Source organism: Peromyscus eremicus, chromosome 6, assembly GCF_949786415.1.
Source record: "Peromyscus eremicus chromosome 6, PerEre_H2_v1, whole genome shotgun sequence".
NCBI classification, from domain to species: domain Eukaryota; kingdom Metazoa; phylum Chordata; class Mammalia; order Rodentia; family Cricetidae; genus Peromyscus; species Peromyscus eremicus.
Genome location: NC_081421.1, coordinates 93,945,049 through 93,969,815, shown reverse-complemented (window position 1 = coordinate 93,969,815; position 24,767 = coordinate 93,945,049). Strand labels below are relative to the sequence as shown.

General features: G+C 46.8%; 1 protein-coding gene across 1 annotated transcript in view; it reads right to left on the bottom strand.

Annotated features, from left to right (window-relative positions):
* Positions 1-9,115, bottom strand: part of Bcar3 (BCAR3 adaptor protein, NSP family member) — a 114,694-nt gene extending 105,579 nt beyond the window's left edge. Inside the window, exon 1 of the mRNA XM_059266182.1 lies at positions 8,788-9,115. Coding sequence (XP_059122165.1) covers positions 8,788-9,104 — 317 coding nt within the window. The 5' untranslated portion in view covers positions 9,105-9,115. The remainder of the gene's footprint in view (positions 1-8,787) is intronic.
* Between the last annotated feature and the right edge of the window lie 15,652 nt (positions 9,116-24,767).

Below are 24,767 nucleotides of genomic sequence, written 5' to 3'. Positions count from 1 at the left end.
GGTATGCTGGCCCCTGAAGGTATGTCTGCTTTAACCAGATAAAAAATGCTCATTGAAAAGAATTTAAAAAAAAAAAAAAAAAAAAAAAAAAGTGTGTTTTGAGCTGGCCAGTGGTGGTGCACGCCTTTAACCCCAGCACTCAGGAGGCAGAGCCAGGCAGATCTCTGTGAGTTCGAGGCCAGCCTGGTCTACAGAGCGAGATCCAGGACAGGCACCAAAACTACACAGAGAAACCCAGTCTTCAAAAAACTAACAAACAAACAAACAAAAAAAAGTGTGTTTTGTTTTGTCAAAAGCTTATATGAGAAAGTCTTGAGCCAGGCATGGTGGCACATGCCTTTTATCCCAGCAGAAGCAGAGGCAGGCGGATCTCTGTTGTGAGTTCGAGGCCAGCCTGATGTACACAGCAAGTTCCAGGACAGTCAGGGCTACATAACAGAAAAGATTTCATCTTTTCCTACTAAAATTTTTCTAAAACATAAAAAAGTTTCCCTTTGAATGACCCTTTCCAGATTCAAATCCATTTCTCTGCCCACAAACTCAGCTTCCTTTGCTGACCCCAGGATGCACTATGCTGTGATTCCTCAGGGCTGGATCCCAGGATTTCTCCCCTTCAAGAGGTCTTTCCCTTGGGGACAGCGTCTACTCTCATGGCTTTAATTTCAGTTCAGTGCAGACTTTTTATTTTTTTAGACCAGACCCCTCTCCACAGCTCCAGGTTCATGATGCCAACTGCCTGTCTATTAAGGAAGTCCTCCATCTCCACACCTCCAACTTGGCACACCCCAAACAGAAGTTTTCATTCCCAGAGACCAGCTACCACCTCCCTCAAGGAAAAGCACCCAACCAAAATGACACCTCCCTCAGTCTCCTACTTTTACCGTCATAGTAATGACCCCGCCCCTCCATTCCCACCTCCAACCCCCCACTGCCAGAGCCACACCTGACCATCCCCCCCAACTCCACCACATTCAGCCCTCAGTACATTGTCAGACTCTACAGACCATTTTTTTTCTAGATAGATTTTTTTTTTAACCTTCTACTCATACTGTCTTTAAACTTGAGATCCTCCTGCTTCGGCCTCCCAAGTGCTGGATTACAGACAAGTACTAGCTCTTCTGGCTTCCAAGTGAATCTTGAATCCACCCCCTTTGTCTCCTCTGTCGTCATTCAGGAGCAGAACCGGCTCCTGTCCCCCCCTCACCCCTAAGTCAGTCCTCCACAGAGAAACACGGCATCTTCTAAACCCCGGTCTGATCGTGTACTCAAAGGCTCCCCTCTGCATACAGAGGAGATCTAAACTCCTTAAGGAAGGTCTAGACTGGCGCTGTCCAATGGGAACGCACCATGAGTCACTCAGGTGAATCAAAGTCTCCTAATAACAGTCAAGGGAAAAAGGGCCAACAGGTAGAGTTCATTTTAATACTATATTTTATTTGAGGTAGAGTTCATTTTAATACTATATTTTATTTGACACACTTTGAAGATATTACCCTTTAGGTACACAGTAATGTAAAAATTACTAGTGAAGTATTTCATGTTTTCTTTAAGTTTTTAATCTGCGAGTGTCCCCAACCCTAGAGAAGCGGTCACCACCAATCTCAGTCAGGGTCCTCTGAGGGTATCTTCCCAACACTTCCTTTTGTATTTAGCAATGCATTTATCCCAGGGCCCCTAAACTGGGTGCTCCCTAAGGACAGGGGCCACCTCTGTTCTCCACTGGTCCCTGGTATCTGACACGATACCTTAATAAAATGCACAGAAGAATGAACAGCAGACTCACATTAAGCACAAGAACAATCAGGCAGGGCTGCCTCAGTCCCCGGGGGACAGCCAGGCTCTGTTTAGTGTGTGAAGGCCAAGGTGTGCTGGTATTTCTCCACCACCCTGGATGATGGTTATACCCCCACACACACTGAGTGCTGGCTGAGGCACATTGCTGTGGGGCAGACCTAGATGATGGAATCCTAGCCAAACTCCATCAACACGTGGGAAACTTTCTCCTACTGTAGCTGCAGGCCTAGAACGTGATCTCAGCTTACACAAGGGGGATTAGGAGCCCCCCTGCTCTGCCTTCCTGGAGGAAGGAAGGAAATCTACCAGCCTGGGCCCCTCCTCCAGACCTGCTTTGAGCTACCCTGTAAGAATGTGGTAATTCAAAAGAGTCAAATAATGTGCCTAATGGCACAAAGCTACCAGGTTTGGCTGTTGGAATCAGTGTTAAGATCCCTGGCAGCTTTGGTAGTTACGGCAACATGGACTTCCCAGTGATCCTCAGGTGGCCCGGGCTTAGCTGTGAAAGTTAGCGACACCTTCCTCTCTGGGGACCAGTTAATCATCACAGCACTCCTTAGGAGAGGTTATTTTCAAACCAATTTTATAATTTAGAATTTCCTCCAGTCACTTGCCTGAGTGGCAGAGGCGGGCATCTGAACTGAGGCCTCTAGTTCATCTGTGTTAGGAGCTATTTTGACAAGAGTCACCCTAATCTGGTATCTATTTGCAGGTGAATCTGGAACTATAGATTATACAGACCAGACGGTGCCTCAGCCCTCCATAGCTGACACATAAAAACACAATCCTTCAACAAGACAATGTGAGCTTGTCTTGGGTCACCTACGGAGACGGTTTGATATTCTGCTTCCAGATCTATAGGCGAGGCTGGATGATGACCATGACATCCCACAGAGTGGCTGTGACCTGAGGGTGTGGAGGTCATCTAGTCCGCATCCCCGGAAGACAGTCTTTCTTTCCACTGAACAAAAGCAAACTGCAGATTCTCCGGAGTGCATATCCTGGCTAGACTGGGATGGCTGGCAGATTCACTGGCGTAGCTGTGGATCTATTTACAGTGCACCTTAGCAGATACTGTGGGAGGTAAACAGCTAAGATTAAAGCATGGCCCTTCCCAAATAGCACGGGTGAGTCTGGAAGAAGCCTGAGTTAGAGCAGGTCTGCCCCGGGGGGAGGGGAGGGGATTTAAGAAGTTCAGTTGACAAGGACTGGGTTGTGTCACTCTCTGGTCATTTTCTTGGTTGTGGTTTACAATCAGTTTTTTTTAAAATCTTTTCCTTTCTCCCAGGACAGCTGGGAATGCACAGATCCCATCCCCCCAGCTCCTTGTCAGGACAGGATTTAGGGCTACCATCAGGCAGCTGGTAGACCTCTGGGCAGCTCATTCTCCGGTCTCCTTCAAGAGAGAAGCAGTGTAAGCTGAGGGACAGGTTCACCTCTGACCCAGCTGCCCTAGCCTCAGCACACCAGGGACTACCAGGACCAGGCCATACACCATTTCTGGGAAACAGTAGCCCATCCACAACAGCTGCATCTGAACATCACGGGGGCATTTCCAAACGTTAGGAAAACTCAACCCACGGGCTGTTATTTTCTATGCTCAGAGTTATTAAAAAGCCAACGTTACCCTAATCACCCAATAAGTGAGCTTTTTATTAAACAGCATCTACTAATCTACTAGACACATTTTTAAAACTCAAAAGTCAGTTTTTCCTCTACATATGAAAAGTCGGCAACTGGTAGGTGGCAGGTGTGACATGCACAAACTATAGACACCGAGGTGGCCCCGTGCACTGCGGATCTTCCGGTTATCTCTGAGAGGAAAGGGTGGTTTACTGGCATGTCTGGGACAACATCTTGCTTTGTCAAGGAGAAGGCCATAGTTGGAGAATTTTCCAGATGAGGGCACTGACAGCCCAGAGTCATGTCTTTGAAATGATTTTCGGAGAAAAGTCTGCATGGATCAGGGGCCTGATCCCCCAGCTCCACCTCCCTAAGGATCTGATGTGGTGGTGTGGTAGGTTACTTACTGTCTGGGAAAGCAAGCCGGTTTTCACCAAGAACAATTGCACATGGACTTTGCAGCCCACTGTCAGTTACAACACTTGTGCCGAGTCAGTCAGAACGCTTCGTGCAAACTAATGAAACCCCACATTGTCCCGCCACATGTGCCCACAGCACACGATGCGAAAGGAATTAGCCCCTCACAGCTGTTCCCAGGAATGCATGCCTTCACATACCCACGGGCAGGAAAAGGGCCCAAGCACTGATCGCTCGGTGATCCTGACAACACAGACATCCCAGCAGGAACTGGGCTGCCCTCAGCTCAAGTAGGGTTCTAGATTCAAACACAAATCCATCCCTGAAGATAAATGAATCAAAGGGACAGCAACCAATGACGCTAATATCAAGAGGAAATCCTGTCTGGAGGCCTCCTGGAGAAGCCCGGCTGTGCGTGTGGAACAAAGGCTCCCCTGTAACATCAAGCAGCAGGCTTAAGAACTCTCTGGCTTCTGGCTCTGGCCACTTTTCAAAACCACAAGTACATCCAAGGGCGGCCAAGACAACAAGAAAGCTAAGAGATACGGCCCCCGAAAGAGAAGACCAACTCCCTTCTCCAGGCGGGCCCTCTGACTCTTGGCCGCTGAGGCTCTACTCTCCCCAAAGGTGTTAGGGTGTTAGATGGGAGACTCCCCTCTTCCATTCAAGCAGACAGTTCAGGATGCCCACAGCTGTCACCATCGTTCTTGGAGGCTGTGGAGCACAGTGTCTGGGGAGCGGCCAACAAGCACCATCCCTTCCCACCAAATTCAGTTATCCACTAGGGTGTATGCTTAGATGCCTCAAGAGCTCTCAACCCATTCCACACTGATGATGATGGTGATGTTGATGATGATGAAAAGGAGGAGGAGGGGGGAGGAAGAAGAGCAAGATGGGAAGGGAGAGGAGGAAGAGGAGGAAGACAAGGGGGTGGGGGAGGAGAGAGAGGAGGAGAAGGGGAAGGAAGAGGAGGAGGAAGAGGAGGAGAAAGGGAAAGAGGAGGAGATCTGCCATGCCTTATACAGGTTTTGATGTTCCAATAAGATATACCCTTTAAGATTTTTTTTTTGGTTTTGAGACAGGTTTTTTTCTGTGTATCTCTGGCTGTCCTGGAACTCACTCTGTAGACCAGGCTGGCCTTGAATTCACAGAGATCTGCCTGCCTCTCCCTCCCAAGTGCTGGGATTAAAGGCGTTTGCCACCACCACCCAGCTCTTTAAGGTATTTTAAAGCTATAAAATGTAAGAATATTAATAGCACCCTTTTATATTGGATAGCTTTCTTTGTGCATGGCTTACTTATAAAATGGAGCATATGATCTGTGTGGATATGTCAGCTTCAGAACTGTACACATTTGGGTCACAAGGGAGATTGACTACTTTGTTCAAGGCCTCCCGTGGGATGGATGCTCAATTCGTTTGCAATTACAATAACAGTCACAGTTTAATGATTAATAAACTAAGCATGTCCATTGTAAAAACAGCAAATCTGCAACAAGTCAGAATACAGTAGTCCCCTTGTCTCCCAACAGTGCTAGAAGATGAGACAGTTCTGGACCCTGTACATGCTGTTTTGTCCTAGACACACAGCTATGACAAAGTATAATTTATAAATCACGCACAGTAAAATAACAACAGCAAAAGGAAACTATAATAAGCATAATAATATTCTGTACATCTTGGCAACTTCAACATACTTTTTTTTTTTAGTTGAAAACTTTCAATTCTCACTTTTAAAAAAGTTCTTTAGAGCTGCTCTTTGGCATGTTTGAATTGCCAACATCACTACTCCTATGATTTGAGGCCATTATGAAGTCAAGCATGCCTATCTGAACACAAACACTGCCCTACCGTAACAGTCAACATGGCTTCTAGGTGACTAATGGGAGCTACCATATATAGTTTGGGGACACTGCACCAGAACAATATTCTTGTCCTGAGTGGAACAGAACAGAATATTGGGAGATTTTTTTTTCATGCTACTTAGTGTGGCCCACACTGAAATTTTGTAAATTATTTCTAGAATTTTCCATTTAATATTTTAGCTAACAGCTGATGGTGGGTAACTGAAACCCCAGAAGTGCAGATGGAGATTTACAACACAAAGAGGCACCTGTCTGGAGTGTCGCCTTCTGTGTGTCAGTGGGGTACACGAGGACCCGCCATTGCCAGGGCAAGGCCAAATGTGATGGAACGTGTCCATCCTCTGCATCTGGCCCGGTCACTGCAAACTGAAAGTAACTGTAGGTGGCTGCCGTTGGCCCGGCTGCCTTCGGCTGTCAGCCGGATCAGATGGAGACGTTCTACCGTTCACTGAGTTTCTGTTGTGACATTCTCCTCCAGGACCTCGGGTTCTCATTTACACTCCTTATCTCTAACCACCCATGTACAGAGTCTTTCCTCAGACCATGGTTTATTACAAAAAGGAACTGAGGTAGTTCATAATCTTACTGGAATATTTTTAAAAGAAGAAAAAACATCATGTACTCTGAACTCTTAAAAATCAAGGAGAGATTTTAAAAAAAAAATGGAAAACAATTCTGTTAATAATGAATCTCAACGGGTCGAACTTCAAGGGCCTTTCACACACAACCCATGGCCTTCCCGCTCTCGGTGATTTGTGTGGGAGATGCACTTGGTACTTCTTGTATTTATGCTAAATAGTATGATTTTTTTGAGTGAAGAAAAGAAGGTATGAATGTAGATTACCGGAGCTGTGAACAATACGCAAACCCTAAGTGGGCAGGACTTGCTAAATCTGTAGCCAGGACTTGAAACTCAGGATTTGTGTCCGCCCTCTGATAAGATCTTTTACAGAGCTCTGACCTCTGTCCAAGTCCGTTTTCAAATAAGAAAGCTTTGAACTCCAGGCAGGTTGGCAGTTTGGACCTTGGGTGTTTATTGAAGAACTTCCTGGAGGTAGGAGGCGACTCTACTGCCACCTCCTCCTGAGCAGCCCCGCTCTCCGCCACCCCCCAACCCCACCCACTCCCACCACCCCTGAGCTGGCATCAGGTCAGGGAGGACCTCACAGTTTTAAGGTGTGGCTCTGAGAACTGTCTGTGTCTGGTACATGGCAGATAGCTAGCTCCAGAAGAGATGAGGCAAGAAAACGTGCTCCCCAGTAAGCCAATCACAGCAGCCAGTTCTGCCTCTGCGTCTTGATTAGACACTGATTGGAGCTTGTGTCTGGCGGTCCTTCTCCATCCTTGCCTACTGGATGCCAGCAGTGCCTTATTAACAATAATGTACTCAGGTACTTGCTCATTTCAGCAGCAGGCTGCCTGCAGGCATGTGCCACCACCTCGTGGTGATGCTCCACTCTTGTCTGCCCATTCCCCAAACCCCAGTATCCCTTCTGTTCACCTCTCAACTTAACCCAGTCCAGTTACAGGCCACTTCAGCTTTCTTTGGGCTTTGCAAACACACCGATCTTGCTCTGAACTCCAGCTCTTTGCCTTTGGAAGAGCCTACACGTGTCAAAGTAAGTAGTCCTCTTAGATCTAAAGTCATCTCCTAATGGCCTTTACAAATACAAAGCAATGACTACCTACGTCCATCAGGGGCCAGCATGTCAACTGATTCCTTCCACAGCGTTTAGTATAATCTTGAGTTGTCTTATTTAATTACTTGCATCTGATCTCTCACTGAAATGCAGTTCAGAGAGGGCGTTGCTTCAGATGCAAGAGGACAAAAGCACATTACTCCAAGACTGTGGCTGCTAGAGTGTCTGCAATGCTGAACCAGCCCTTTAAGTACTCACCGGGACTGGGGAGAACTTTCCTGCTGAGACCCTGGGGCCTATAAGATCAATATACTCTAATGAACATAGGTGTTTAATATATAGATGAACCAAAAAATGAGCCAGGATCAGAGTAGCTTTCTTTGCTACAAGGTGGAACAAGAAAGATAAGGGAGGAAACCGCCCTTTCTTTACCTGATACCATCACAGGCCACTCATCTACCGGAAAAGAGCCCAGTTCCCGAACCGGCTCGAAGGAGCAGAAGCCAATCCCAGCCCAGCCACCAGGAAGCTAGAGAAGCAGCATTCCCAGCTGTGAGGTTTCCTTCCCAGAGCCCTGGCCTCAGCAGAGAGAAATCCACCCTTCCACAACACTGTCATGAGCGGAACCGGTAACGCAGCCACACAAAATTTAATTTTGGCGTATTAGCAACTAAAGGAAGTCTGGATCCTAACTTACATATACCTTGGCATTGCTACAGAATTAAATGTAGTTTAATCCAATGCTATGATTTTTTTAAATGTGTTTTCTTTTAAGAGTCTTAATGTAGCAAGTTAGATTTTTAAATCCTTTAGATCTCAAATATTAGATGATATGAAGAAATGATTTTTTTTTTTTTTTTGGTTTTTCGAGACAGGGTTTCTCTGTGTAGCTTTGCGCCTTTCCTGGAACTCACTTGGTAGCCCAGGCTGGCCTCGAACTCACAGAGATCCGCCTGGCTCTGCCTCCCGAGTGCTGGGATTAAAGGTGTGCGTCACCACCGCCCGGCGAAGAAATGATTTTTTAAAAGCTGTTATATTTAAGTTGTGGTTAGTTACACTTTAAATCAGAATCCTTATCCTTAAAAGGCACATTCGAAAATATACTTAGGTTAAGTAAGTTTATTAGAAAATGAGATTTGCTTCAACAGTAGCCGAGGAGGGGAGACAGGGAGAAATCAAGACAAGACAGGACTGGTTGTATCAGTTGTAACAGCTAAGGCGCAGTGAGAGCTTCAGAAGTTACACTAGTCACCTGGAGTAGGGAGGCAGTTCCGGGAGAGAGCACTTCCTCACATGTATAAGGCCCTGGGTCCTCTAACACTGGAAGGAAGGAGGAAGGAAGGAGGAAGGAAGAGAGATAGGGAAGGAGGGAGTCATACAGCTCTGAATATGTTTAACATAAAGCCCTCTAGACAAATAATTTTCACTCATAAAAATGACAGGAGTTACCTGAAGGTGAAGGTTTCCCCTTTCCAGTCTTGCAGTGGGTTTTCCTGGATGATGTCCTGGGTCAGAGGTGAGCTCTGTCGTGGTGATTTGGAGTGGGGGAGGGTACCTATGTGGCTGGCATTGTCACAGGACCGTATGGGAGGAGGGCCTTTTTTCTTCCGTGGAAGAGTGCCGTGTATAGACACGTCTTGATAGGCATCTGTGCGATGCTCAGCGAGAGGGGACTTGCTGCTCAGAAGGTCCATGGACGAGGCCAAGGGGAACTGGTGATTCACAACCATGTTTCTGGGAAGGCTTGCAAATTTTCCCGCCGCCATGATTCTCAACTCTGCCGAGGGAAAACAGAGGGAAGGATCAAGCTAAGATAACCATCCACGAGAATCAACCTCAAGCGTATGGAAGAAACTGGAAAAAAACCATGAAACATCAAAAGGTAAATAATGCCTGAAGGCATCACTACTGGAACATCGTAAGCATGGATAGTTTGTTCATCTCTCTCTTTCAGGATTCTGTAGAGAAATTCAGCTGGGTGGGCAGCAAATCCAAATAGATGAGCACATCTCAGAGTTGTTAGAGGCATGTGGGCCATCTTTATCATTATTGCAGTGGGGGGATGCAAATAAGGAAAAAGACTGTTATAGAAGAACTGATAGGTTCAGTAATAAATACCAGGAAAAATACTATAAATTGTTAGATGATGGCTACCCTGATTTCCACCACCCTGTAAATGATAAGACAGGCAGAGATGGCTGGAATTCTTTAGCTGCTGGGATTTTCTACCATGCCAGACCAAAACTGTGCTACCCACAATGATAGGGCAGCTTTTCTGGCAAAGACTGGATGCTTTATAAATAAATCAGTGTACTCTAATTAACCAAGGCAGGGACAGGGGTCAGGGGTCAGGGGTGGCTCTTTCTTCCACACATCAGCATGCTCAGTTGTACCGGAAAGCCATCAGGTGGTAACACCCTGTAGATTCTTTCCAAGAGGAGTCAGGAACCTGCCAGCCACCAGCAGGGTTAAGCAATGCCCACAGGTGCATGTAAAGTCAGGGAGGAAGAAAAAGGGAAGGCAGAGATAATAAGAAAGGGATGGGGGGCACAGAAAAAGAGGAAACTTTCCAGGGAGAAGGCAATACCAGCTCCAACTGTCCCCACGTGGCTGGAGTATCACTGGCCTTGAACAGTACTAAAGCTCCAAACTATAGTTTTGACCTAAGCCAAGTTGTACAAGACCCATCAAGGCCAACATACAAATCCAACTGTAACAGTTCCCTGGATACCTAAAGTCCCAGAAGATGTCCTACATGGCCTATGGCATCCTACCAGGATCTGCACATCACCGCGGGACAGCTGAACTCCACAGCCCATTCTCAGCTCCCAGCTCCTACCTATTCCTCACTCACCAGCCTTCTACTGCAATCCTCAGGGGGGAGGAGCTTTGAGTGCAAAGTGCCCCTGCAGACTTGGCTCTCTATGGAACTGTAGACTTGGCTTCACCAGTGACCACTCTGTGAGCTCCCGACTTGGCTTCACCAGCGACCACTCTGTGAGCTCAAGGAGGTGGCAGTGGGTAAAACGGAGTTTGCAAAGGAAACCCACTTTGTATGCGAAGCCACACAAATCTACTGCCCCGTGCAACAGAGAAAAGTTCACCAGTGCTGGGAACTGGGTAGGATACACTCAAGAATACAGTCCTAACCCTGTCCTCTGTTCTTTCTCATCCTTGATAATTCAGAAGCTTGTCCGCGGCACGTGAGACCACATAGAAGGCTTGGCTCACAGGGATGGAGAAAAACAGGGCGGTGAGTCCTGGGAGAGGGCCCTCCCATCCTGGCCAGTTCCTGGCACACTGTCAGCACTTACTCAATGTTAATCATTGTTATTAAAAGAAAGAAATCGAAATTCCCTAGCCCTCTACCTGACCACCAGTGACGCACACCAAGTAGCAGTCCCCACCCCTCACAGCTGTGACCTCCCTCTGGTCATGCTTCTTTCTTCTTCCTGGACAGGCCTGCATCATCTCAGAGAAACTGGTGGGGTGGGGGTGGGGGTGGGGAGAGACACAGCACACACCATTAGCACCACACAAAACATCTTCATGTGTAAAGGCCACGCCGTTGGCCAAGTCTATTTCCATGAGCCAAGAAGAGCAAAAGTGACTTTAGCCCCAGTGACTCTGGCACGTGGCCTCTCTGGACATCCAAGTTTGATTTGGAATTTGCCATCACACTAGAAGGCTCTACAATGCCCTTGAGTACCCCACACCTCAATATATCTTCTGATAACAAAGTATTAACATCTTCCTTTCCTATTTCCACTTCAACAGACGCTTAAAAGTAATATTCGACATAAAATACAGAGAGCCCCAACCCACAACTCGTAAACAGCAGCCCTTAAGCTGGAAGGAACAACAGTTAACATTGACAGAAGTCCTCCTAGAGATCCAAAAGACGAGAGACAGAATTCTGAACGTCTCAGGAAAAGCCTTCTGAGAGGACACTGAGACACCAGGCCCATGCAGGTGTGGAAGCAACCCCACACACTGGGTCACTGCAGACCAAGTGCTATGGCTTGAGAGGAGAGGCTAAGAAACATTTCCTGAAAGACCTACAGCTTAGGACAAGGCTGGTGAGCGCCAGGGAAGCCCTGCACAGGAGGGGTCCAGACTGCACCTCAGCAGGTGACTCTGGTAAGTCTGGAAAGGGAAAAGGAAGCCAGACTGTCGCTCAGGCAGATGGCAGTAAACCAGGACGAACAATGAAGGATTCTGACCTCAGGAAGTGGCCAAGAGAAAGGACAGGACAGAGCAAAGGATTATTAGAAGCTCAAGGTCTCTGGTTGGAAGGAAGGAAGCCAAAGCCATGGCCATGGGGGACGGCATGGTGCCTTAGCACAAGTGGTTTCAGAAGGGGTCCAGGCAGGAGGAAGATAAGGTCACCAAGTGGAGCTGTGTGTGAGACACCAGGGGACAGTTCAGTGTAGGTCAGATTCTGCTATGTTAGACATGGAGTCAGATGGAATCATCAACACAAAGGGAAGAATCCAGAGCACTTAGTGTTGTCACCTACGACAGCGGATGTGAAAGCATCTCCCATGCTACCAGGAATCATCAACAAAACGTGAATGACAGCCCTACCTCTCACTATGGCTGTTGGGGCCAAGGCAGAGGGTGAGCTCTGAAATACCAAAACCTAGGGCTGGGTCTGGCTGCATGTTAAGAATCCTATAGGGAATAGTTACAGTGTGGCTCAACCACAAACCAGACTCTAAAATCGGAATCTCTGTGGGCAGGACACCAGCATCAGCATTTTTAAAGCTCTACAGCATTGCCCAATCTGAAGCCAGGATTGAGAAGCACTACACTGGGGATTCTCCTTGGCAGAGAGCACCTGTCACTCAAACTGTCAACCTGGGTAACAGAATCAAACGGTGGAAAGCCTCAAATATGGCTGACACTGTGCATGGTCTTCAAAACAAAAAATAATAATAATATAGAAATGATCCCTGACCTTGCCAGGTTAAAATCTCTATAGGAAGCTGACAGTAGATGTTGGTAGTTCAAGCTCATTTTTCCAGTTTGGAGGAATAACATTCATCCACTCAAAATATTTTCTATGAGGGCTTAGAATATACCAGGGATGGGACTATAATAACACTCTGCTCTCAAGACACCTGAGCTGAGATGTAGGGAGTCCAACCAAACCACATAAACAAGAAAATAAACCAGGCAATACCCAAGTTGTAAGTACTCCAAAGAATTCAAAAGAGAACAGAGAGAAATGATAGAGGATGCTGGCTGGAGGAAAAGATAACTTTATGATGTGATGGTCTGGCAGGACCTTTCTGAAGAGTTAACAATGGCATGAGATGTGAGAAAAAAGATAAGGGACCAGGCAAAAGGAGATCTGAAGGCAGCCCCAGGCAGGGAAAGGATTCCAGTCCCACAAAGGCAGAAGCCTGGGACTAAGGAGCTAGAACAGTAACTCAGACTCCCGTGTATTCTCCACTTGCAGATATTTCTGTGTTGATGCCATTAAACACTCTTGTGTACCATTTGGCCTTTGAAAATCAAAATGATATGACTCAGAACCTGGGTCTTAGAGCCAGTATTTACTCCTTCAAACCTCTACCCTGCCTCTGCCTTAGTAGCTATGAGGCTTGGGACAAGTCACACCCCTCTCTAACAGTCGGTGGTCATTTGTTAAATGTGTTAACAACCATGGGCTGTTGCGAAAATTAAATGTGATCCTGTATAATGAAGTCCTGGTGCACAGCAAGCAAGAATACATCTCCTCCAATCAGGGCAGGGGCCATGTCTGCAGAGCTTAGTCACTGTTGTCCCCAGTGAAGCTGGAGTTCACAAATGAAAGCACCCACCGCCGCTGGGGAGGGTGAGCTGGGGAGGGTAAGGAGTGAGATGTTTCAACCTAGAACAGATGTGAACACACCAAGCCGAGAGGACACAGACACAAAAGGGCCTAGGCACCAACTGAACCATACGCCGCCGCATGCTTTCAAACAAACACCAGCAGAGACTTTGACCATCGGCTTGACTGCCAGACCCTGAAATACACACAAAGGTCAGCTGCTCCATCTTGATAGGGAAAGTATGGAACTCTGGGAATGCTGAAACTATGAGTGAGCCTCACAACAAACTCCTAACTAACTGCCTTGCTGCCTGCCTTTCCTGGTCAGCCACCGAGCTTTGAAACGTTAATGAGCTGGGTCCAACTCACTTTGCTCTAAAACAGAACAGTAAAACCTGATGATCTGGCCAGCTGAGGCAAAGATAAACAGCCCACTTGCTTAGATTTTTCTCTGGTTCTGAAACGGGGCATACTTTCAAGTTTGAACTCACATGACAACCTGATAAAAGGGCCTCAAGAACGTTTATATCTCAAACTGGAAATGTCACTGCCTCGGCCGCCCTTACCATGACAGAGAATTTACAATTCAAATCAGCGACCCTGTCTTCTGCAAAGTCGGACAGCAAGGGCAGACGGGACTACCCCACAGACAAAATTGGCTTCTCCACTTAGAACTTTGGCTTGGCTTTAGGAATCGGGGGTATCCTTTTCTTTTTGAAGTAAACTCATGAAGTCTAGCCAAATGACTGAAGTATGAATAATTCTTCCACGGATTGTATTTCAGGCAATACAGTGAAGGATTTACAGAGCAAGGTTCTTAAGATCAGCACCCATATGACAAAGCAGCTCTTTCTTATCCATAGGAACTGAAGTCTTGGTTACTCATCTTGGAAATGCCAGGCTTTTTAACAGCACTTGTGAGGGAGTCGGTGCTGGGCGCTGAGGGAGCGTTTGGCATGGTAAACTGTTTTCTTTATACTCAGGAGGCTTCCTGGCACACTCGTGGGTGGGCAAACGGTTTAGCCAGTGGGCTTCCCCCGCTCGGCCTTGCAGAGCCTCCTTCAGGATCTCACCTCCACCAGGGGGAACACAGAGTGAGATAATCAGCTCTGAAACCGACCTTCCCTGGCCCAGTGTACTTGCCATGGAGAGGTCGGTGGAACCTTGGGAGATAAGAGTCAAGGTTTAAAAGAACCTCTGAACTCGGGGCTCTACTTTTCCTGCCTAACTGCGGTAGGCAAAAACAGACTCGGGTCGCTCCCCTTTCCACCTCGCCTCAAGCGACTGTTAAACCTGAGTCCTGTGATGCGCGGTCCTCCAGCACTGGCTGCCCTCGATGAGTGTCTACACCTGATCAAACTTCCTAAGTGGCAGTCGACTAGACGGGTAAAGGAAGATGGGCTGCGACCCGTCCCTCCCTCCTTTTGCCTTCCCCTCCCCGACTCAAGGGGAGCCACACAACCAACTATTCATTCTTTCTCAACAAAGGGAAGGCGAGGGGAGGGAGATGTTGTCAACGGTTACAGGGCAGGCTCCTTCACTTTCTTTGCAAACTTCCCAAGAGATTAGCGGAGAAAGCCTCCGGCGTCCAGCAGAGTCCTCTTGGCCACCTCATCTCCCCAACTTAGACCGGCCTCGGGCAGGACGGGACGGGACTGGGAAGGGGGCCGTCCGGAGGGGGTCTGGAAGCCAGCGCCCGGGATGCTACCGTCAGGGAGCCCAAGAGTGGAGATGCTGGAAGCACATCACCACGGCGCTCCACTCCCGGGAGCTCCGGGATCCGACGACCCCGAGGGCACAAGTCTCATCCCTACTTTGGCCACCCCCTACCCCCACGCCAAGTCTGTGGGGACTCAAGGGGGGCAAACACGCGGGCTGCGCCCTGCCCCGAGCCCAACTTTTCTCTAAAGAACTCCCCAGTCCCGTCTCAGGACGAGCGAGGGAGCCCGGGAGCCTGAGCAGGATCGCACGGGGCACACTCACCTCCCGGCGCGGCGCTCGGGGTCCCGGGTCCCGGCTCAGCGCCGCTCTGCCCGCCCCGCCCCGCAGCTGCTCCGGGAGCGCGGGCGGCTCATGGTCCGCGGGCGTCCGCCCAGAGGCCGGCGCGGCTGCTCGGTGCGCACCGCGGCTCCGCTCCGGCTCCCGCCCGGCCCGGCGGCGGCAAGCACGGCTCTGAGCCCGCGGCGCGCTCTCTGGCCCTCAACTGGTGATTTGCGGCTTCGCGGCCCCACCCCGCCCAGCCGATTCGCCGGGCTGGGCCGAACCCCCCGCGACATTTACATTCGGTGACCTCGTCTGGCCCTCCTCCGCCTGGATTTGAGAGTTTTGACTCCCCGGTGTCTTCCCCGAGAAGCAAGACTTCAAGTGTAGACGGAACTCTTCCTTACGGAACTCCCGGCTTCGCCTACTCCACTCCCCCCCCACCCCCCACCCCCGCTTCCCGGCGTTATTTAATTACCCAACAGATCTGCGGCTCTGCAGACACCTGGCTGGTTTTCAATTTAAAGGGCTTTGAAGGGACAAAGACCGAGGTAACCACAGTGAACTAGCCTGGAAACAGGCAAATCAGTCACTCTCAACACTGAAGCTTGGAAAGTCGAGTTGGGGGAGGTGCACGCAGTACTAGATGGTTTCTTGGGGCTACCCATACTAGCAGTTATCAAACCTATTTATAAAGTCACAGAAACACACACACACATAGACTAAAGGACCAGTGGACCAGAATCCAGAGACACATCTGCACTACCTGGTGGCTTGACCTATGGGAGACTGTACACAGTCCAATAAATGATGCTAGGTCTTGGAGTCTTGATGCCGACCCCATACCACACCCCAAATCAATAGAATCCTGATAGATTTTAGATCTAAATATAAAAGGTAAAACGGTAGTAACACTAAAGAAATTATTAGAAAATACCTTGCTGTAAAGATTCCTTAAATACATGAAATATTAACTATAATGGGACACACTGCTCATTGACATAATTGGCATTAAGAGCTCCCATACCACGAATGAAAACACAAATCACAGACAAAACATAAGCAGTACATACATCTAATAAAGGAAATGTATACCGAATCTATAAAGAACACCTTCAGATCACATGAATAAGCCAGAAAGTTCAACTGAAAACAGGCAGGGTGCTTTATTTAGGAAGTGTCCTATTTCGCTTCTCTGTTGCTGTGATGAATGCTGTGACCAAGGGCAACTTGGGAGAGAAAGGTGTTTATTTGGCTTACAAGTTACAGTCCGTTGTCAAGGGAAGTCCAGCAGGAATCCCAGCAGAGACCAGGGAGGAATGGGACTCACTGGCTTGCTCTCCACGGTGTGCTCAGCTTTCTTACGCAATCCAGGCCCACCTGCCCAGGGGTGACACCACCCACATCAATATTGATCAAGAAAACACCCCACAGACATGCCTACAGGCCGATCTGATGGAGGTAATTCTTCAACTGATGTCCCGTCTTCCCAGGCGACTCTAGATTGTTCCAATTGGCAAAAACTAACCGTCATAAAGGGCAACTGGATGGACCCAGGAAGGCAATATGTGGGCACAACCAGGAGTTCACCAAGGATAAATCTTTAAAATGAGCCAAATGATTCTGCAGCTAAAGAATGGCTGGAGTGAGAAATTCCACAGTCAGCTTTAACGACAGACTCAAGAATAATAATTAAAAAAAAAAATCAGTAAACTTGAGGAACTTGGTGTTTTTTGAAAAAAGAAAGGAAAACCCTGTTAGTTTATGCCACGCCAATCTAGTGAACCAATCTATGTATTGCATTGTGGGTATTCTTGTAGGAGCAGAGAAAGAGGCAGTGGAAGGAAACGTCCTGAATCTGGACTGAGAAAGGAACATCCCGATCCATGGAGCCCAGAGAATGTTAACCAATCAAGTAGAAATATAAGCTGCCTTACCCTCCAACTTTACAGGCAGAGCCTTGACCTTTATTGGTATACGTATTACCTACACAATCACTCCTTTTAACACCATGTCCCCCACCCCACCCCCATGTCACTGCTGAAAGAGCCACTGGTTTGGTTTTGCTTTGAAGTAGCCTTTAAAAGGTGACCTGGTTCCAGAACATTAAGTTTGTTCCAGTAGATTTTGAGGCCAAGTCAGCTGAAGGCTTTATAACACAACATTCAAAGGCTCTGGCCTTGTCTCTGAGTACAAGATCGTAAACAGCCACTTGTGAGAGCCCAGTCATCACACTTCACTCTCCCAAGGTTGCTGTGAAGCAGTCAGAGTATGCTATCAGCTGCCCAGAATGGGCAGAAACCCTGGTCAGGTCTACTGAACTCCGGGGTCCACGGGAGCAGAAACCCTTTATTTGTGTACTGTTTACTGCTTAATGCGAACCGCAAAACATAGGGTGAGATGTAGACTCAAATGGCCACTGACTGCTGTGTCAAGTGACAGTCCTCAAAGATGTGAAGACCATTTTGTATGACTTTACACAGGCCTCTTACCTTCCTTTGTCAAGTTTAATTTTCCCTTCAAACTGTGAAAACATATTATTGATGACATGCTTATGGTGATATTGTGTCCCCCAATATTTTGTGTACCTTAATAAACTCATCTGGGGTCAGAGAACAGAACAGCCGCTAGATAGACATAGAGGCCAGAAAATGGTGGCGCTCACACCTTTAATCCTAGCATTCTGGAGACAGAGATCCATCATGAGTTCAAAGCCACACTGCAAACAGTCAGGCATGGTGACACACGCTTTTAATCCCAGGAAGTGATGGCAGGAAGCAGAAAGATATGTAAGGTGTGAAAACCAGGAACTAGAGTCTGTTAAGCTTTTAGGCTTTTGAGCAGCAGTTCAGATGAGATCCATTCGGATGAGGACACAGGCTTCTAGTTTGAGGAAATGAGATCAGCTGAGGAATTGGCGACGTTAGGTTAGCTGTGACTGGTTCTGTTTCTCTGATCTTTCAGCGTTCACCCCAATACCTGGCTCTGGGGTTTTTTTTATTAATAAGACTTTCTAACAATTCATGCTACCTAAGCTTCCCATTTTCATCTAATGTGAATATGTGTGGATTACTACACAGTAATAAGAATTAATGAGAGTGTATTTTAATGGAGTAAAAATATTCAAATTTAATTTTTGGTTAGATAATAGTCACATAATTCACAAATTAAAACTATGTAACACACACACACACACACACACACACACACACACACACTGTTCCTCATTACCCATGTGAGGCTCAAAGAAAACCCACAAAACACCAAAATCCATAGATACTCAAGTTCCTTATAAAAAAATGGTATAGTGTTTACAAATATCTGTGTGCTCCATATTCTCTAGAGTTTGTAGTGCCTACTACAATGCAAATGTTGTGTATATACTTGTTACGTTGTATTGTTTAGATAGAGACACATTCTCATTTATTTTATTAGTGCATATTAATTACATAAAGTGACTTCATTATGACATTTTCGTATGTGAATATTAAAACCACATTTACCTTCCTCCTTTAATCCCCCACTTCCCACTTGTCCCTCCCACTTCCCAACTACAGATTCTTTTTTCTAAAGACAGGATCTCATGTAGTTCAGGCTAGCTTGGGATTTACTATATGATCCTCCTGCCTCCCAGTCAGTGCCAGGATTACAGACGTGCAGCCCCATGCTTGGTGCATACAAGGCTAGGAATTGAGTGCAGGGCTTTGCACATGCTAGAGAAGAACTCTACCAACTGAGCATAACCCTAACTCCCTCAGATGTAGTTTTCTTAAATTTTAAAGATGTATTTATTTTATGTAGATGAAGTCTTTGCCTGAATGGATGTATGTGCTTCGTGTTCATGCCTGGTGCCCCATGGGTCAAAAGAAGGCACTGGGTTTCCTGGACAACGATCTTGTTTCCAAGCCTTACCTGGTACAAGGAACACCACAATGAATGAAATATGCAAGTATACCCGTACGACAAATGTCCACAATTAAAAATTACTGATTCAAAGAGTATATGCTTTTTTAATTGTGATAAATAATGGCAACTTGCTTTCCATAGGAATTATGCCAATTTACAAATGTCAGCCTGATCAGAGGATGTTATTAAACTCTGGGATTTTCATCAGCTTATCAAGTAAAATATGAATTCTAATTTGCATTCCTCTTTTAAGAAATGAGGCTACATACATTTCATGTTTACTAGTCCTTTGTTTTTCTATTTTTGAGCTTATATTTCCTTTTGTAGAGTTATTTTACTTTATATGTATTGAGTGTTTTGTCTGCATATATATCTGTGCACTATGTGCATGCCTGGTACCCAAGGATGTTAGAAGAGGGTGTTTAAGCCCCTGGAACTAGAATTGGAAGCCACCATGTGGGTACGGGCAATCGAACCCAGGTCCTCTGCAAAAGCAGCAAGTGCTCTTAGCTGCTGAGCCAAGAACTCTCTAGATCCCCGTATTTCCATAAAAACAAAATCCATCTGTGGGTTCTATTCCTATCAATTTTTAGGGTCTCTTTCCATATTAGGAAGCTTAGCTTTTCACGGTATGAGCTGTAAATAATTTTTCTATCATACCTGTTTAAAGAGGGGATGGAGGCACAGCACTGTTCTTTTAGGAAAGCACTTGGAAAAGTAAGCCAAGTTGTAGATGCTGATTGGAAGGCTGTGGCAATAGTCATTGTCATATGACAAGTACTTTCTCTTGGCTGGTGGCAGTGGGAATAGGAGCGAAGGACCAAAGTCATTACCAGGAGATAAGGTGGCAGGACTCAGTAATCTGTAGTGATAACAGCTACAATGGACGTAGGAGTAATGACATGTAGATGCTGTCCTGAGTGCTCCAGGAGCTTTGAGCTCTTCCCGACCCACTCGAGATTGCAAAGAGGTGAGTTTTATGAGTTAAATGAGTTGCTTAAAGTCACGTGAGAGGTACGTGGCAGAATAAGGCTAACCCCTGGTCCGTCCAGCCCTAGCTGCCTAGCAGGGTAAAGGAAAATGATCAAAGTCTTCAGTCCACGTGAGTAATGCCTAGCTTGATGACAGATGCAGAGAAGCCTGGGAACAGCTGCCTCTGGCCGTGGAGACATATGCTCAGCTTTAGGATCACCGGGTGTTTTTCAAAGTCTGATCTGTGATCATTCTCCCTACATCTCTGTGGGTCAGGAGGAGCGGCATTGCCTCCTTGTTGCTGATGCAGAAGCAGGTTAAGCCATCTTGGCTCAGATGTCCTGCTGGGCAGAAAGCCTTCCTTTGCTCTTCTCACGGGTCAGGTTCTCCAGTTACACATGCACAGAGTTTCCTTCTCCTCCTTGTATTTGTTGCTGTTGTTAATTCTACGTTTGTTTTTGTTATTGCTGTTTAATATTTATTGCTCTATAGAATGTATGGTCTATGTGTGGATTGGCCTTTGTTTTGTTCTTAGCAAGAGGCCTGGCATAGGATTACTACTCAGTACTTGTTGGATGAAGAGATGAACTCCAGACGTCCAGGTCCTTTGGCCATTTATCCTTATACTCTGTCCTAAAGCTCCCTGCAGGCTAAGTAAATGGAATGCTTTTGGGTCACGCCATAAACAGTCTTAGTATTCATCGTTCTTCAGGCTGCGTGCTAGCCTCCTCTTGCAGTTTTAGACAGGGAAACCCTTAGCTGCCTGGGTCCAGCAAATGTCTGAGAGGACAGCAGTCTGATGACTTCAGGGCTCAGCAGGATGCTTGGTCAGGGAGTACTCAGCCTGGAGTTGACCCTCAACTTTGTGGATCCACAGGGGAATTTGTTGAGTCCTGTCCTGTGACATCATGTGTTGACTGGCAGCTGCAGCAGGCACTGGGCAAACTGCACATTAAGCTGGAGTGATCCCTGAGGTTTCAGCTCTGCAGAGTCCCGACCAGAAAAAAAAAAAAAAAAAAAAAAAAACGGAACAAGAGATGCAGGCAGCTGTGATGAGGCCCAAATCGAAAACCCGAACTTGAACAACTGTAGAAAGAGGGACTGAGAAGTCCCTGAAGTTAATATATAGCAAATCAGTGACACAGGGAACTGTCAGCTCCAATACCGACCACGGCAGCAAGGTTTGCAGTATTTTCCAGAACATTCCCCTCTAGGTTCCTGCCATGGACTTGGTGCCATGGCAATCCCCAGTCTACTAAGCTGGGCAGTCGCTCTGCTTCCAAGAGGCTGGCAGAACAGCTGTTTACTCGTTGCCACATTGGCTAGAGAATTCATGGCATGAGGGCTATGGCTTAATGGGCCTCGCTCAGTGCTTACTGAATAGCGACAGGGCGAAAGAAATGTGCCCAGCAACGCAGGCTCACTTTCTATTCAAGGTCCGTTTAAACCTGCTTGTCCATATTTGACCCAGCCACTTCAGGACATGTCCTCATCGCCAAAGTCTGCATTCTGTCTCTCTCTGTCTCTCTCTGTCCTTCTCCCTCTCCCCCATCCCCTCCCCTCTCATTACGGTTTGTTTGATTCTTGCTTTGTAGCTCAGGATGATCTAAACACACGGCACCCCCACACCAGGTCGTCATTTACTTGCTTGGTCTCATCACTGTTCACTAATTTGCTTCTTAACTACTTTGACACTTAGAAGGGAAATGAAATAAAATGTCTCTGGGACACGACGGAACTCCAAAAGCTTGAAACTTTCTCCTCTACTCAGCCCTCCCTTTTGTTCCTTCTCTTCTAGCGAGCATTTGCATTTGAAACATTTCTTAAGAAGCACATTCATTGTTCGCCTTCCATCAGGAAGCATTTCTAATCTGGGAGATAGGAAGGCGAACACAGTACCAGGACTTCCTCTCTGGAAATAGCGCAGACCCTAAGTGGGCAGAGCAGGGCGACAGCAGAGGGTCCCCGGACTGTGGGGCTGGGAGAGACTGCTGGTGCTCTGAAAATGAAGGAGGGGGTGGAACCTCAAATGCGCAGGTAATATATGTGTCTATGTCCACTTAACTACGGAAAATCAGAGGAAACAAACATGTGTAAAATCTAGTGGTGGCCACTTGGCCATTTGATGGGGAAGGGCTCAGTGTAAGCCCCGCATTGCCCCCATGGAGAGACAGGGTGGGTAGCGTGAGATGAGTGACTTTGTCCCAGGACAGAGGGAAGTGGGGGCGTGGCTGGAGGAATTGCAGCCACCAGCACCCCAATACCAGAGGGCCAGACTGACCTGTGCAGAGGCAGAGGTACTAAACAATTCTCAAGAGCAAAGTTGACTTTCGAGGTTTGTCCCTCACCTGAACATACTAAGGTTTAAATGTAAAGAAATGTATGGCCCCTTCATTGGCAGGGCGTCAGCAATTATTAAATGACCGCTTGTCCGCAGGACGGCGCGGTGCGGACGGTGCTGACAAGCCCAGCGAGGAAAGACAGCTGTGAAGCATCGAGGGAAAAGCAAATGAAACAGAGTGCCATTGCCCTTCCAGACCTGGGACTTAGGCCTGTAATCCCATCTACCCGGTAGACACAGGCAGGATGGTAGCTCGAACCCAGCACTTCGAAGTACACCCCGGGAATACAGCAAGACTCTGTCTTATTTTTCTTAATGTCTTTGCAATATCTAAAAACAAACTTCTGTATCAGTGTGCATTTGTGTTGGAGTGTGTAGAATACATCTATATAGCCACATAGTCTGGGAAGCCTTCCCATCAGCTAGTCTGGGAAGGCATAGTTAATGAGTGAGCAAAAGGGACTTTCCTATTTCCTCCGTGTTTTTCTAAGCTGTTTGATTCCTCCCCACGACGGACACCGATTGCCTTCATAATTAAAAATAACGTACATAGCACTTACTATCTACAGATACTGTTCCAAGAGCATTATGTAAATTAAGTCATTGGATTATGAAAATATCCCACCAAGTTGGCTATTCAAGAGCTTTACTTATATACAGAGCTCTTTTTTTTTTTTTCTTTTTCTAAATGATGTGGAGTCTCACCAAGTTGTCTTTGCTGACCATGAACTCTCTCTGTAACTGGAACAGACCTTGAACTTGTGATCCCCTGGCCTCAGCCTCTCAAGTATCTGGAATTACAAGCCTGCACCCCCACTGGTCCTGGGGAGGCGGAACTATTCTTCTCCCCTTCTCTGGGTTGAGGACAGTTTCTGTCCAGGTATCAGAGCAAAAGGCAAAGCAGCTTAACTTTGAACTGAGACCATCTGGCTCAGACTTTGTGCTCTGAATGGCAAGGTTGTAACGCCTCCAGATAAGTAAATAAGCAGCCCTGCTTTCAGAACTGGACACATCTGGTTTTCAGTCCTAGTCTCTGCTACTTAACTGTATAATCTTTAGCAACTGTCTCACTTTTCCTCAGTTTCCCCACCTATAAAGTGGTGATAATAGTCACATCCTTTATAACAAGGACACATGACATCTTCAGTGCCAGTTAGTGAGCATTTGACAGTCTATTTTCTCTGCTTAAATTGAATTATCACCTCTTTAACACATTGTTTGTTGACTTTTTTCTTGATGGACAACCTGACAGCATCTGGTTCTTCAAGGATAAATGGAAAGACGGAGTTGAGAGGCAACCACATGCCTGAGAAAACAGAAGACACAGAATCAACACCTTGCGGGGGTCTGGGAGTCTGGGAGTCCTAGAGTTTTCAGCCTTCCCCCCCCCTCAACAAAGCACGAATATCGTACATCTGACTCCGACTAAGTGCCACAGGATGTAACCCCAGGACATGGCTATCATCCCACCACACCTTTGTCACTCACTCATAATGCTCTCTGATTGCTGAAATGTGGACCAAAGTCCACACCTATGAACATGCCTGTGCATGCTCCATCCATGTCCTGCCATGGAGGAAATTCAAGTGGATGTGGAGAGCTGAGGTTTCTGGCCACTCAGCACCCCTCCCCCAGCACACACTGTGTTTGAAATGGTTAAAAAGGTGAATTTACAAATGCTGCTTTGGGTAAGAGGAATATGGCAGAGAGAACAGAAATGTCAAATGAGCCCATTTCACAGTGTGATCTAAAACCAATCTGGTTAAGACAGTAATGCGAATACATAGTGAGTTCTAAAGTCATTCTGGGGACCTGGAGAGATAGCTTCACACTTAAGAGCATTTGCTGCCCTTTCAGAGGACCTGGGTTCGGTTCCCAGCACCCACATGGTGGCTCACAACTACCTGGAACTCTAGTTCCAGGACATAATATACCCTCTTCTGGACACTGCAGGAACCAGGCGTTGGAATGATACACAGGCCTACATGTAGACAAAAGACCCACAGACATAAATAAAATAAAGTCCTCCTGGGACAAAATGTTTGCTGAACTCTTTTTTGAGTATGCTTTAAAAACACCATAATGAAAAGTTAACATAAATATTTAAAAAGCCCTTAGGGGGCTGGAGAGATGGCTCAGCGGTTAAGAGCACTGGCTGTTCTTTCAGAGGTCCTGAGTTTAATTCCCAGCAACCACATGGTGGCTCACAACCATCCGTAATGAGATCTGGTGCCCTCTTCTGGCCTGCAAGCATGCATGTAGGCAGAATACTATATACAAAATAAATAAATTAAAAAAAAAAAAAAAGCCTTTAGGAACACAAGTGGGTAAAAGCGGCATCGGGATGGAGACAACCTGTGTCTCCTAATTCATTTTTTAAAATAAGTTTTCACTGTATACATGCATGGAATT